General features: G+C 38.6%; 1 protein-coding gene across 3 annotated transcripts in view; it reads right to left on the bottom strand.

Annotated features, from left to right (window-relative positions):
- Positions 1–5,095: 5,095 nt before the first annotated feature.
- CNOT2 (CCR4-NOT transcription complex subunit 2) overlaps positions 5,096–12,736 on the bottom strand; it is a 60,055-nt gene continuing 52,414 nt past the window's right edge. For all 3 annotated transcript variants that reach the window (XM_035335599.1, XM_035335600.1, XM_035335605.1), the window contains one exon: positions 5,096–6,259. In XM_035335599.1, coding sequence (XP_035191490.1) covers positions 6,173–6,259 — 87 coding nt within the window. In that variant the 3' untranslated portion in view covers positions 5,096–6,172. The remainder of the gene's footprint in view (positions 6,260–12,736) is intronic.

Below are 12,736 nucleotides of genomic sequence, written 5' to 3'. Positions count from 1 at the left end.
TTGGCAGGAAGGCCACACTGTGACACGAATATAAATGGATGCAAATATTGTCCTCAGCTGCACCAGCGTGCTGCTGCTCTGTCCTCGGGCTAGCCGCTCTACAGTAGCCATTCCTAATGCTAGAGGTTTCTCTGGAGAAGTTTGCTGACCCCAAGCATGGGGTTTATTTTTAAAACCTGCGATGGGTTTTCTACTAGCAGCAGGATGCTAGGTGCGATGGCAGTCTGCAGTGGAGAAGCTTCCTGCGTGGAGTTCCCAAATGACAAAAAGATGTCCTTGTGATCAGGTAGGTTTGCTCCCCGCCGCTTTCCTGAAGCCATGATCCTGAAGTAAATCTCCAGCCCCAATTCCTGATCGTTTCACCTTTGGTTCAGATGGGCCATGACCTCTTGGATACCTTGGCCTTGGAGCAGCTCATGCTCAGTCTCTGTACGTTTGTCACTTGGTTCAGCTCTTGGCTGGGCCCCGCACATAAAGTGCCGTCAGCTAAAAATGATCTCACTGGGTAATGCTGTATCCTTGAGGGCTGGCTTCCCACATGCATCAAACCCTGTGTCCGAGACCTGAGGAGATGGCAGGGCTGTGTCTGACCTGTATTTTTGCTGTCAGCTGCTGGGGCAGGAGGTGGCACGCTGGCTCCAGGAACGTGGCTTGGGCCAGGAGCGGCCTGGGCCAAGAAATTCAGCACGAAGGTTGACATTGGTATGACGGTGTCCAACGGCAGGAAAAGGTCAGTTCTGCTGCCAACACTGAAGCATGCCGCACTTGGAAAAGGTGACTTTTCGTGAGACTTCTGAGCTGAAGCCCAACAAACCCGCTGAAGGACATGAGCATCTCCACAGCCAGCTCGAGGCAGACCAGGCCGGTTGCTGCCTGCTCGCTGTCAGCCCGTCCTTGCCCTGTTACCAGCGTGCAGGCTTACCTGTCACCGTGAGCGAGGGGCCCACATGCGAGCACAGGCTGGAAAGCAGCTTGTGTGGTGCACGGAGGGGACGCCTCCATCTTGGGCACATGTGGGACCCGAGGAGCTGCGTAAGCCTCCCTTGGCAGCAGAAGGCCCACCGCTGACCTGCCCGAGTGGCAGTCCACGCTAAGCAGGCATCATCCAGCACAAAGGAGCGATGGGGCAGGTTCTCCACACCAGTCTTTGTGGGAGGTTCCTGACGAGTGAACGCACGCCGACAAGGGACAGAGGATGGGGAAGAGCTCTGTGAGGCCACGCGCATGTGTCCTTGTGGAAGCCTGGTGGTGGTGCCGGTGATGTCCATCAGGGAGCTCTTGCAGTCTTCCATCAGTGCCAGTAGCAAAGTGCTTTTCTGAACAACGACGATGTGTATAAACACAACAACAAAATGCCTTTTTGAAAGCAATGCTGTGACACCCAGCAGGATGTAAAGCGGACTTCAAAGGGAGGAAGACGACAGCTGGCTGGTAGAAACACATCCTGGGGCCGGGGGAAAAAAACACCACCAAAACGAACCCTTTATCCGAAAAAGAGCAGTAGAGAAAAACTGAAGGGTTTCCAAAAGGTTTCAGCAAGGTCTGCATCAGAAAGAGCAGCTCCAGGATGCTTCCCTGTGCTCCTTATCAGGAACGTTTTGCAGGCGATGCAGGATGTTGCAGATAACTGTGAAAAGTGGCCAGTTTATTGCTGTACAGAAGCGTGGTACAGAGGCATCTGTTTATTTAAACCAGAGGTGGTTGAAAGAAGTCTTCTTGCAGAAATTCTGACATATACCTACAATCAATGCTGTCACGTTAATACTGATAAGGCAGCATGAACTGCAAAAGATAAACCAGAGTCTAGGAAAATAAGATCCAAGAACAGTTAGCACTGCTAATCCCAAAGTGGCTTGAGTCAGTAACGTTCAAAACCACTGCTCAATGGGTATTAACATTGCTTTCAAAACAAAGTTTAGCCCATAGCCTGGTTTGAAGAGGTAAGCTACCAAAGTCATTCAAACCACAGTTACAAAATCATGCATCTACCTGCATTTCCTCTGGCCTTTCAAATGCACCAGAAGCTTTTAGATTTGCAGAAATGAGAGCATGCATGCTTACTGAGGGGGGTGGAGGGATGAAAACAGCGTTTTAACCCTGGTACTCTGTGAAAACAAAAGCATCAGCCATCCATCCACCCAGATTAGCTGCTCAACCCAACCTGCATGCTGCACCAACATCCAAATTCTACTAGTGTAACTTTTAGGCAGCAGCAAGTTTTGAGAACCATGAAAGGGTACAATATTTGAAAAGTAACCACATTTAGAAATCTTGTTTTAGCAGAAGCAACCGTTTTAGTTAGCATCTTAAAACAAAAGCACTGTCCAGGTACCTCACGTTTAGGATCCCAACTGTGCTTTTGGAAGCTCTTCTGAGCGTGGCAAAGAGGAGCAACCAAATTCTCTTCTTCATTTCAATCAACATCCAGCCATGGAAATACTTTCAATCAGAAATTATGGGAAAGTTATTTATGTTCCTTCTAGGTGACATATACCCATATCTTTAAAATGATGTTACTTAGACACCGAATACCCTTCTTCAAGAGCCATTGCCACCTATGCACCATGCAGGATCGAGCTGGCTGCCACACAGACCTCTCTGCTTGTCAGCACTGCTTAAGTCAGTCCAGGGGAGGTTTATGGTTTCTTTACAGGTAACAGAAAGAGCAAGTGTTCTCAGAAACCAGTTTCACGTCTGACCACAATACACATGTATTTTGTGTAGTTTCTCAAACTTTTTAATTCCTCCTCCCCCCCCCCCAAACTAAAATGGAAACAGAAAAGTATAAAAAATACTGGCTTAGGTAGAGAGGATTTACAAACTTTAAGTAACAGAGCTCATAGTCACATGCAAAATAGTTCAACAACGTGAGAATCTGAGCATCTACAGGATTCCCATTAGTGTATTCATGTAGACTAATCAAGCACCTGAAGGTACTTAAGTATGTGTGGCACCAGACACCAAGGCCTGAGTGGTTTTTTTTTTGAACACTAAGGTGTCTTGTCCTTACCTCCTTCCTCTGGGATGCCCTGGAAATTAGGTGGACTCACAAGCAGGGTGGGTTGAGTAACAGCTGTGAAAATACACGCTATCGGTGCTTTCTGCAATACTGGTTATACTCAAGTAAAAACCATTTTAGCCCTGGAGTGGACTTCCAAATGAAACGAAGCTATTTAATGATTCAAGAAGTACTTATAAACAACGTGCACTAAGAAGAGATGAAGTGAGTGTGTCTGTTCCACGGGCCAGAAATATGAGGGCTTCTAGTTGTCTTCCAGCTGTTTCCAAGAATGCTGATTTTATTACTCAGAACTTACCTTGCATGTTCTACAACATTATAATTATGGGAGAAACACCTCAAGTAAGAGTATTTTAAAGTAGTACTCTATTGCCTGCTGTTATTCATAGCGATAGTGAAAAAGAAAAGACGTAAGAAAAGACTCAGACCGTAGCTGTGGGTATTAAAAACCTCCTGTTCATTTCAGACACCCATTTGCCATGTGTAAATGAGGTTTTTCTTGGTATCAGGCTACAAAGTGCCTCCAATTTGATACCTTCTTTTATATCTAAAACCGTTTCTCCTGCTTCAGTGCAGGGTGTAACATGAAATGATATCAGATTCTACAGTTTCTGTGTATTTAATCACACGAAACACAGGAGAGAGACAACTTGCGCTTCCCCTGGGAAGAGCAGATCACCAGTTCCTTGCTAACAGTTGAGAAGTTTGCAAGAATCCTGCATATTGCATGCCCGAAGTACAGTGCAGTTGAATGCAACTATATCACTGTAATATATATATAGATAATATATATAGATAATAGTTGGCTTTGAAGTATCACAGGTATTTAGCTAACGAGATACTATTTTTAATGTAATTCATCTTGGCCCCCTTATCACATCTGGCATTAATTTCCACAAGACCAGCTCTGTGGAGAAAACAAACAAAACAACTAAAAAATGATACGGGAAAAAAAGTCATTTGAAGTAGTAAACATTATTTCCAGAAGCTTTCAAAAACGCTAAGGTCACAGAAGACCTCTGGCAGTAAAAATAAAAATAAATAAAAAAAGAATCACATTTATCATGGAGTGAGCAATGCATTTTTGGAGAAGTCTCCTTTTTCAAATTTAGAGGTGTACGCTTGAGTAGTCAAATACACGTACACGTTTGTATCCACTCTGAGAAAGGAAAAAGCTGCTAAGTTTTTCAGCTGTGTTAATCATCATCTGGATTATAAACATCCCTTATTTCAAGTTGAGGAAGCAGTTCAGTTAAATAAAAAGATTATCATTGGCATTTTTATGTCTATCATCTTAAATTACACATAAAAGTGTAGAATTTAAAATTGCTACACATCTGAATGGTCAATTTCAGATGTTCACAGTTCAATTAATTCCATGAAGCTATTTTTATTTTGCATTACATTGAAAAATAGGTTAAAATCTAGAAATAAAAATATTTTTTAAAAATACTGACTTCGTTGTTGTTTGGTTTTTCTTATATGGTAATTTCAGCTATTTTGAAATGGTTTGCATTACCAAAGGCAACTCAAGGAGAAATAGCAGTCACACCAAGAGAAAGGAAACTATTCAAACGGTTCAGGTTTTTCTTCTTCCACTCTCAAGAAGAATTGTGTTTTTTCCACAAACCATGTATATTCACGTTTGTCTGGAAGTCCAGGTACTTGTGATCATCTAATGAAACGTGTATCTATCTTAAGTGGGAAAGTACCAGATTGGTAGTAAGGTATGATCAGCTCTAACCCAAGCTTCTTTCAAGCTTTCCTTCTGTGATGAGTTCTTGAAGCATCTTTTTATCATATGAAATGCCCCCCCCCACTGTACAAATGACAAATGATGTGTTTTGTGTTTTTTTTTTTTTTTTTTTGAGGATTTCAAACCAAGATGACCAAACTTTACGGCCTACTGTAGAAAAAAAGGTAAATCTCTCTCATAAAATTACTTGTCAGCAGCAAAAAGACTCTTCAACAAGTGCCTTAACCACTGTACAGCTTGATAGTTTTAATACTTCAATTTTTTTTTCCATTTTTCATTGTTGAAGAAATAATTTCACAATCTCAAATCAAAGTCAACACTGCAGTGAGGAGAGCTTTTCTACTTTATTACAAAGAGAAGAAGCCTTTATGTGGTCAGAAAATACAAGATTGATCTTTTTTTTTTTTCTCTTCCTATGAAACGCTGCTGTTCAAACAGCCAGAGTGAATTGTCTCAGTTCACTTAAGTCCCATCACATTCACTTGGGTATGGATGTCCTTGGCTGCTGAAAATCTGGCCCTTTAGTGCACAGGGCGACAAAGTAGTCCCCTGACCAGCAGTTCCAGAATGTCCCGTTTTCATATATTGCATCCATGCACACCTCCTAAAAATGAGGTACAGCAGGGCAAACATTTTCCAAAATAGATGTCATATATATAATATATACACATTCGTACATACATACCTTTATTCATGTGATGTCCAAAAATTTAAAAAAAATGTACACATTTATTACAAAATCGTAACAAAGACTGGACAGTGTTTTGCTCATTCTGGAAAGATGAAGCTCAGTAATACACAACTCTGGAAACTAACCAGAGATTGTGGCAATATCTTTCTTCTAAACAGTCAGATATTCTTGCATTAAGCTTGGCGAAAACTGCCTTTCAAAAACAGAAGGGGAAGTAAAATGAAGGAAGCAAACCTTGCTCATCTTTCCAAATGAAATACGAGAAGGATCTTCACATAAAAATGCACAAACATTTTTATTACCAATAGTGCTACAATGAACAATGCAAATTTTGTTGTCTAATTTTTTGTCTTTTTTCTTTTTTTTTGTCTTTTTTCTTTTTTTTCCTCCTTTTTACATTTTGGAAAACTAAGTGGTAAACTTTTGTCAGTGTACTTGCTTGTCTTTACAGACCCAAGCTTGTCTGCTGGCAAAAAAATAAAACAAAAACAAAAATTCAGACCCTGCTCAAACTAAAGAAAACAATTACAAATTTAGTTGGTGGGCAGCACATAATTAGTAAGGCAGGACCTCAAATGGTGACCCTTCGCATGAGCCAATTGCCAGATCCTCAAGGAATTAAAACCAGGATGCCTGAGCCACATCAGTTCTGCAGTTATGTTGAGTATTGTGCTGAGACAGCCATACCCCAAGAAAAGGGAAGTCTTTAGAAGGCTTGCTGAGCAGGGTTGTAGTTGAAGGTTGATGGCAGATGAGGCCTTTCTTCTAATTTGTCATATTCCAGATGGAACTCCTACAATTAAAAAGGAAAAAGAAAAAAAAAAAGACAAAGCCAAATAAAACAACAAATCATTTAACTGTTGAAATCTGTTTTCTACAAGCCACGATTGAAAAGCACAACTACAGAAGAGATCAAGTCCTCATCTACCTTAAGGCAAAAACCTCATGATTTCTCTAGCTGGGATTCTACGTTTTAATTAGAAAAACCTCAATATCCTGAGCCATCGCACCTGCAATGTATGGGCTCTTTCTCTTTATAAAAATGAAACAATACATTACTCTCAAAGCCTCTGGTATGATCTCAAACAATTACATATATATATACACACATGTATACTCATAAAACACATACATACAATCATTGCATGAGCTGAATTATGAAGAAAGGTGTACGTCTGAAATGTTGAAAGCCAGAAGGAGTCTTATTTTGGATTATCTGAAGTTTTGAGATATTTTGTGCAATACTACCAGGCCCAAGCATAAGTTAAACTAGCTAGGTTTCTCCTTAGTACAACGTTGGGAAACATGACCTAAAACGCTAGGGACAAACTACTGAAACCTACTTAAGCCAGAGTTGAACAAAATATGCCACCACATTTCATACTCAAAATTAAGCTTCAGATTTATTTAGCCAACCCTCCTGCACTTCTTGAGTTCCTCACTATTGTATCACAATTTGTCAACATCTTTCGTGAGAAATTCACCTGGTGTTTTATAAACAACCATATCAAATAAAAATCTCTTCCTATGTATTCAGATGCCACACAAGCTTCTAATGCATAAATAAGTAGCTTTAGTGTCTCACTGGCACAATCACCTGCCTTTTGTTTGAGGGTGTCTGCGTTGCACAGTTGTAAAACATCTCAGTGATCTAGCAGGAGTTAATCTGACTGTAGCAGTTACTACAAATCAGGCTGTAACCAGCCCTGGTGTCTAAATGCACCCTGATTACTACACTGAAAAGAAAAAACAGTTTTCCCCGTCATGACCTTAATTTGTGCACACAACCACATTTGACGTGTGGTGCTCGTTACTTCATACATGCAAAAATGTACAAAGACTTACTTAAATCTTACATTTTCAGATCCTTTCAGCAGCTTAACTGTGTCTCCTCCCCATTTTATCTTCATTCAAGAAGCAGAGTAAGTGGAAGTTGCACAATTTTCTTTAAGGCTACTTCCTGTTAATTCAACAGCAGCTATACCTTGGACACACAGAGTCATTTATTGTGTCTAACTGCATGGTGAACCTCAGCAGATCATCATCTGTATCTACAGAGAAAACTTATCCCACTCTTTTTATGCCCAAGTAGAAACGCTAAGAGTACTGAACAGATTTTAGAACACTCCCTCAAGTGATTAAATAGCGTGGTAGTTTAGTTTTTGCAGGTAGACAAACTAAGGAAAAAGTCAATGCAAGATCAGAACTAACATCTAGGAAATCCAGCTCCCAGATCTCTCTTGCAAAAACAAGGTCTATCTGGCACAGAAAGTACATTGACCATGGTAATGAAATAAATTAGGGGAAAATGCTACGAATTCACTAAGTCTGTATTCCCAAGAGAATATTGTACCTAAACCTGGAAAATCCTAGCAAAGCCTATGTGAGGTTATAGCCATCTGCACTGAAGCATTGCATGTCTACCTTGTTTTTGCTTCTCTGCTGTCTGCTCCAGCCGGTTTTTCTCTTTCCCTGTTTTTTGCACTACACCCTGTGTAGCCTTTAAGTTACACATTCAGGTCAATTGCTTTTGGCAATCCTGATTAACACCACGTATCTGTTGGTGTATGTTCTCCTCTCGTGCAAATCCATACACGCGCTGGTACTGAAGAAATGCCTGCTCTCTCCTTTTGTCAGAAGCAAGACCAAGGTGTACAAATCTATGCAGGTAGTTTGGTGCCAAAAGCTGGTTTATGTTGGGTGGGTCTTCAGTAAATCTGATGTAATTTTATAATAGAAAAATACCTCGCAGACTTCTCTCATTCCTGGCTTCAAAGTTTTCATTGTGCACATAACCACGGAAGGGTCTGCAGGTTACTATCAATCTACTGTCAGCCACTGCGGAATTGCTTCTTTATCAGAATTGTAAACAAAAGAAAGGGTTAATGATAAAAGCTTAGATCGGTTACCTGAACCTTCACAGGCTCTGAAACACCCTTGAAATTACATGGAAAACAGCTACCTAAGTAGCTGGTAAGACAGTACCAATTACCTAAAAAAGGGGATTTCCAGACTTACTGGGGTTGCATGCCACCGTTGGCAGTAGCTGCTCTGCATGAGGTGTGTGTCTGAAGGAAATGCTCGGTAGCTTGAGCAGTGCTTTGTACGCCACAAACAGAAAACCCTTCATTTAGAAGAAGGAATAGGATTTTCTAAAGTTGCTTTAGAAGTACGAGTTGATACTTCAAACTGCCATTCATCTTTAAAGTAAAAGGCTTAAAAGAGCCTTTTTGATTTATATCCCTGAGTCAGCAACGCTGAAGCCCAATATCCAGCAGTGTTTAAGAATACCTAAAGATATATCTGACAATACCAAAAAAAGAACTCGTTCACCAAAACTTGTTGAAAACTAAAAGGCAATTATTTATTACATATAGAAAAATACTTATATTACATGTACTTTATGCTTTACTTTTGATTCCAGGGGCCACTGTAGTTTAGGATGTGAACAGCAGCACTGATATTTTTGAATATGAACAGATACAAAGAAGGTGTAGAAATGCCACTTATCCATTGACAAACATTTGCTAAATTGTTTTATTTTCCATATGGAAGTAATTATTAAAAAATAAATACCTTTTATTAACCAAGAATAATGACTAGTAAGTGTGTGTGGAAACTTAGAGCACATGTGCAACACTAAGTAATAAATTGTTCTATGCAATGAAATCAATCACGTCTCGTGTCACTCTGAAAACTTATTTTGATGGCAAAGTGACATCAGCCTGCACATAAACAAACAATAATAGGTAAGAATACTAAAGATAGAAGAGAATTGGTTAAGGTGATCCATAGCATTAATAGAGTAAATCAAAACAAAGTTTGCTGAATAGGAAGTGTCCAAGTGTCCAGCCAAAATATTCTGGACTGTGTAATCCATCAAAGGAGATTGTTGATATTTCAAATGGGACAAAAAAGCAGCATTTCTACTGGATTAAGGATGGATGCAAAGAGCCAAGGTTAAATTAAAATGCTATGGCACATTTCTATTAGAAGAACAAATTTAACTTTCTAGCAATTATAAAAATATGTAAATTAATATTGATCTTAAAATAATAGAAAGTAATTTAATACAGGCAGCAACCCTTACAAGCAAATGAACAGTTGGAAATTAAACCTTCTCTCCCATAAAGAACTCCACACTTTATAAATACAAAACGAAAGTAGAAGGTTTTAGATTTTTTTTCCCCCTTTAACCAGGATTAATTCTCCTTACTTTTCAAAGGAGAAATTCCAGGCAGTTTATACTTCAGACAATTTAAATCAGGATTTCAGTAAATGTGCAATTGTAGAAGGCATTACTGGTCTCATATCCACTTCCCTTCCTCTCTCATTTGAGTGTCTTTCATGTCTCCTCAACAGCAGCAAACTACAAAGCCAAATCCTCAGTGAAAAATCAAAGTGTCTTTAACCATATTGTACTTTCCACATGCCCTAGGATGAAAAACCATATACAGAGACATATCTGTAGTCAGCATTTTCCTGGGTTTTGTTTGACATTTAAGGTGAATTTGAAGTTAATTGTCATTCACATTTAAAACCACATATCAACGTGGAATTAATTAAAACTTAACAGTTTAGGAACTGTCTCATTACTCAGCTATTTTGCTGCATTTTCTTCTTTTAGGAAATCGAATAGAATTAGGAATAGAAAATAGAGCCTATTCTTTAATAAAAAAATGTTTTCTTGAAAGAAGTTATGCAGTCTACTTTATCGGGCTTTGTTTTGACAGTATCTAGGTTGATTTTCACAACTTGCTAAACCACGTTTGTTGCATTTTACAAACTTAGCTGTAAGATTTAGTAATATTATCCACAGTAATCAGTTACATTTCACTGTATCAATTGTAATGCAGTATAACTTTAAAAATTAAATGTTATTAATTTGTAGATAAATACATAAGCTAATAATTGCACGTTAAAATCTGTTGCCCTATATTTGAGCGTACACATTAAACAGAAGATGAATTGATAAAGCACCTTGAAAAATAATTTAATTTGCACACATAAATAGGAGAGAGTAATTTACCAGAAATAATTCTTGTCTGACTGCTCCAAAAGAGCACTAATTAAACCACTAAAAGAGCAGTTACTATTGTGGCCTTCTAAGGAACGGATATTCCCAGTACTCACTAATAATATAGCTGTTACAGTAAAAAACTGCAATTTATCAGAATTCTCTTTTTTCCCAGCTTCTTATAGTTTTAATTTCCTGAAACATTAATACTCCTGTGTTTGTTAGAAAAAATTACTTGGCCATATTTCCCTCTGCTTTAAAGGTCATCAAATATAGCTACTCTTGTTGTATTACACCTCTTAAGAAATGTCAACTCGAGAAATTATTATCAGAGGTATCATCATTACCACAGAATGCCAAGAACACACTTGACATACATTTATAGAAGTTCTTATTTCCTTATTGTAGATGGAAGTCTCACAAAATTACTTCCAATAAGTCATTCTTTTTCCACGTAACAACATACCAATTTTTCCTCAAATCCTCTTCTAGCTTCCTACGATCAATACTCAATTTGCCTGGTGCACTTTGCACCAAACTAAAATTGAAAATACGAAATAATATTCCATTTCCAATTTTTGTATTAGGAAATGTGCAAGCATAGAAGAAAAGACACTGGAATTGATACGGATATTGGAAATAAATCACGTTTCCTGTTAGCTTACTGCTGCGGCTAGAAGACTAGAAAATTATATCCCCCCCACTAGCTATCAGTTGCTTTTTAATGTTAGGGAAACTATTTCCAGCATGGAACATAAAGAGAAGAGAATCTGTACAAATCTCGGGCAAAATCATTTAGGGAACAGCAGTGTTTTGTGTATCTGTTTCACCACTACGTCCGTGAACGCCTACTATATGAAGCAAGCTTGACTTTTTAGCAGAGGAAGGGATGTAGAGGGCCAATGAACAACTCAAGCAGTGGATGCTGAATTTCAGGACAGCTCTTACAAATCTAAATACAGAAAATACCATCTTCAAAAGTAGTGCTTAAACATGAAGTAGCACCGTGGTACGTTTGCTACAGGTAGGGAAAGAAGCAACACTAAGGGGTTACTATCCTTATACAATGGGCACCACTTTTCTCTTAACAAAAGATTTTTTGTTTCCAAATATGGTAAAAACTCAATCTGATCCTCTGAGTAGGTACCTACATGAGGCTCTTATGGTTCATTAATAAACAGAACGTATTAAGTTGACTCCAAAGAAGAAATCTATTATTTCAAAAAGTGACTACTTCCTCTCTGAAGATCTCAAGTAAAAATAAAATAGCTTTAAACAGTGCCTTGGGAAACCTAAGTTTTACTTAAGGTATATCAAAAAAGAAATAAATAATTCAAAAAGAAGTTAAAAGTTTGCTTTTGTTTTTCTCCTTTGAGGTGAGTGATGCCTGCTTAAAGGTCTTGGAATCACCTTGCTCATACCCCCGGGAAGTTACATAGGCAAAATTTGCTATTAAAACCTTCAGTTTGGAATCTTGGCTTTGTTATGACCACTGGAGAAGCAGCAGAGGCAACAGATCACACGTGCAAACGGATTGAAGAGCTCTCCGTATCATTTAAGACAATTAAAATGTAAATTTCTCAAGAGGTTCCACAGACTAAGAGAATTTATTGGGTGAAAAAAAAAATCCTACCTAGTTAATCTCTAGATGATGGCAAACTTCAATATACTGGGTAGGAAGAAATTTAATGCTCTTAATGGAACAGGAATACTCAAGTCTAACCCTTTCAATTTAAAGCTGACATTTGAAAACACATCAACCAACACACAAACAATTCAATGGAATATTTCATCATCTCAAAGCTTGTACATGCAACTTGATCACAGAAATGAAATGCTTCATCAGAGAGCAATGCAGAAGATAGGCTCCAGGTGAAAAGATTTCAATTTAAAAAAAAAAGACCTAAACACGCAGAACCACAATGCATAGTTCCAACATGTAGGAATCCCATCTCTAGTTCAAGGCTTCAAGATTAATTTAGTCTGGTTAGTGAATGACGATACTCCTGATCACTCAAAAAATGTTTTGGCACGTATCCTCATTAGGAAAATATTTGCTTTTGTGGAGTAAAGAAATCACAGAAATCATGATCCAGCAAGGAAAAGATACCGTACAAGATCGCTTTAAAAGTTTGAAGATATTAAGATCCTGAAAATGAATTATCTTTGGGGGAGGGTGGATGAAATGAAGAACAATTCAATAAAATGCAAGTAAAGGGTGAACATTACGGACAATACTCATGATCAGAAAGA

This window comes from Oxyura jamaicensis, chromosome 1, assembly GCF_011077185.1.
Source record: "Oxyura jamaicensis isolate SHBP4307 breed ruddy duck chromosome 1, BPBGC_Ojam_1.0, whole genome shotgun sequence".
NCBI lineage: Eukaryota > Metazoa > Chordata > Aves > Anseriformes > Anatidae > Oxyura > Oxyura jamaicensis.
Note: the sequence above shows the minus strand (reverse complement) of the source record. Positions and strands in the feature narration are given on the sequence as shown.